At 33.7% G+C, this 2,710-nt stretch overlaps 1 protein-coding gene across 1 annotated transcript; it reads right to left on the reverse strand.

Annotated features, from left to right (window-relative positions):
- Positions 1-6: 6 nt before the first annotated feature.
- LOC111376221 lies at positions 7-2,324 on the reverse strand (the record flags this gene model as incomplete). Its single annotated transcript, XM_022999174.1, has 6 exons — positions 7-196; positions 300-386; positions 525-563; positions 670-848; positions 2,145-2,184; positions 2,265-2,324. Coding segments are annotated over 6 exons (480 nt in total), but the record flags the coding sequence as incomplete, so codon positions are not given.
- Between the last annotated feature and the right edge of the window lie 386 nt (positions 2,325-2,710).

A 2,710-nucleotide genomic window follows, 5' to 3' on the forward strand; every position in this document is an offset into this window, starting at 1 on the left:
CACTCTGTCACTAAATGTAAGAGAAAAAATTCTGGAAGACAATATGCAAGATTACATCATCCTAATGTCAAAGTCAAATGCTTTACTGAAAAGCCCAAAAGTGTTCTCCAGTGAAAGGAATTTAATAAAACATACCAGAACCACCCCCAACTACAAATGCAAGTCCTTGACCAGATATCTTCTGCCTCAAAAATCCCTGCAGATATAATCGACTTAACAATCAACTATGCCTCACTTTTACAAACAAATTCATGATATTCTACAAGGTAAAGGACAAAAGGCAACAGATCTTGTCTCACCTCAGCACTTGTAATAGCATTACGTGCCCTTGGATCAACTGTATTATTGATTTTGACATCATTGATTGAACAAAGAAATGCATCTGGCTACAAAACAATATTAACAGTCATAATCCAATCAAAATGACAGTTAGCTACGAAGAGTGGGGAAGGGGGAGGCGAAATATAAACTCAAACCAAAACTTTGAGAAAAATGGAAAACAATTTGATCACCAATGTTTATACCTGGCACAACATTTCACCGCCAAATATTGCCAAGTCAATCTGCAGAACAAACATAGATCAGTAACATAATATAGGAAACATTTAATAAGATCTAATCATACTTCATAAACTTTCTAGTGAACCGATATTCAATAATGATGCAAACCGGGATAATTCTTGCTAGAGAAGGAGCGGCAATCCCTACAAATCCATCAGCTGAACCTTTATTTTGGAAAACTATGCTAGTCACACTTTTCCCAAAAAGCCACTGCAACACACCTGCTTCATTTTCAGGTGCATAAACATTTTCCATTTGGACAGAACCAGACATGTAGCACATGGTACCTGTAAAACATCCAGACATAAAAAGCACACAGCAGTGGTAAATATAAAAATAATCAAGAGAAGTAAAAAAGTGGAATAACATGTGTAGGTAACTATTGACAATTAAGCGAACGCATAAGAATTACCCATACTTGACTCACCTAAAAGCTTATTCATCCTTTAAATTACAAATTCAAGCAGAGCTTGGATTAGACAAGCTTCCTGAACAAGACAAAGTGCAGAGATTCTTTCTTCAGCTAGTGTAGTTTACTACTATATGAGCATAAGATTGATCCTTTTCAAGGATACTTTAATAAATTAAGATTCCATCGACCCCTATTTTACTATCAGCTTTTTGATTTATAAAACGTTCAAAATGATGTGGTAATAACTGTCATTCTAAAATTCCATATTTTTTGAATAATTAAGAAAGTTAAAATAGAAATTCCTTTATCTCAAATGGATTATAATAACATGGCATTCTACTTATGGAACAGGCACCTAATAAATTTCCAATAAAAGTGTGAACATTTATTCAGTAGACTCAAAAATTGGGCAAACGGAATTGAACCACTTGATCTACAAGCTTAAGTGATTATAAAGGGTCATGTGTATATCATTTAAATCTTGTCTTTAACACAAGGTTAATTTTTTCCAAATAAAGCCTAACTTGTGAACAATTTCAAATTCCTGAACTTGACATCTTGTATTCAGGATGATCCAAATTCTTAATTTGTCATCTTCTCTACTTCTTACTTTTCTATGGACAGAGCAGTATATTGTGCTTTTATTTTAATTGAATAAAGCCTATCTCTCATTTATACTTTTCGTAAATGAGTGACCACTGTTCTGTTATGGTTGTGGAAAGAAAGAAAGCCAAAATGAAACTTAGTCACTCTGACTTGTCATAAAAAAATCCAGATAGAGATTCACTGCATCCTCAAAATAAGCAAGCTGAGCACAAACAAGCATGTATTATAAGCAGCTTCATTCGTTCCCAGTCCCGCATACCTAATATTTAAATTCACAAGCTACTAAACAGATCCATAGCACCACACAAACTAGATATACTGAATCGAGTACGCAATAGCCATTTTGAGTTGGTAAGTTCAAATAGTTTAAATGGCATGGCATTCACCTGCTCATAGTATTCATTAGCCAAAAGAAATAAGTATGTCCAATCACAGAGTTAGATCTAGAAATTTTATATTAGTGAAACTAATAGGGAATAAACTTAAAAAATCAAGTGAAAGCTTTAATCATTAAAGTGAATAGAACATGGTTGCATATTTAGGAAATAAATAGATAGTAACGTACCAGGCTTTGCGATCACCTTCTCTTGAGGCTTTAACATTATCTAATGAGAAGGGAAAAAATGATCAATGAGAAAGAAAAAAGAATTTCATCCAGCAACAAGAACGAATTATTCGAAGCTACCTGAACTATCTGAGCTTCACCACCCAAAATTTGAAAAGCTGTAACAGCATCTTGTGGGCTCTATAAAACAAATTCCAAACAAAATTACAAGCAACTCCAGAAAAGAACAAGAAACTGGTCATGGAGATGACTACTGGATTAAGGTAGAAATGAACAAACCAATGCTGCTTTTGTTAAAATCAATACTAACCAAAATGGTTTTAATATATTCCTATCTTACATGTTAGGCAGGTCAAGGCACCAGTACTCTTACTCTTAACATTAAATGGTTATCAGACAAAACATTTGAACTTCTCCCCAGGTGGGCCATTAAAGGACGAAACAACTTGAAGTTAGTAGATTTACGGATCTAATTTCCGGACATTTTTTCCTTCTTTTGGAATTTCTAAATAATGTTAATGATAAAACTGTATGCGTTTCTCTCTTTTGTGCATAAAATTAGACAT

The sequence above is a fragment of the Olea europaea genome, unplaced genomic scaffold, assembly GCF_002742605.1.
Source record: "Olea europaea var. sylvestris unplaced genomic scaffold, O_europaea_v1 scaffold14718, whole genome shotgun sequence".
In the NCBI taxonomy this organism is placed as follows: domain Eukaryota; kingdom Viridiplantae; phylum Streptophyta; class Magnoliopsida; order Lamiales; family Oleaceae; genus Olea; species Olea europaea.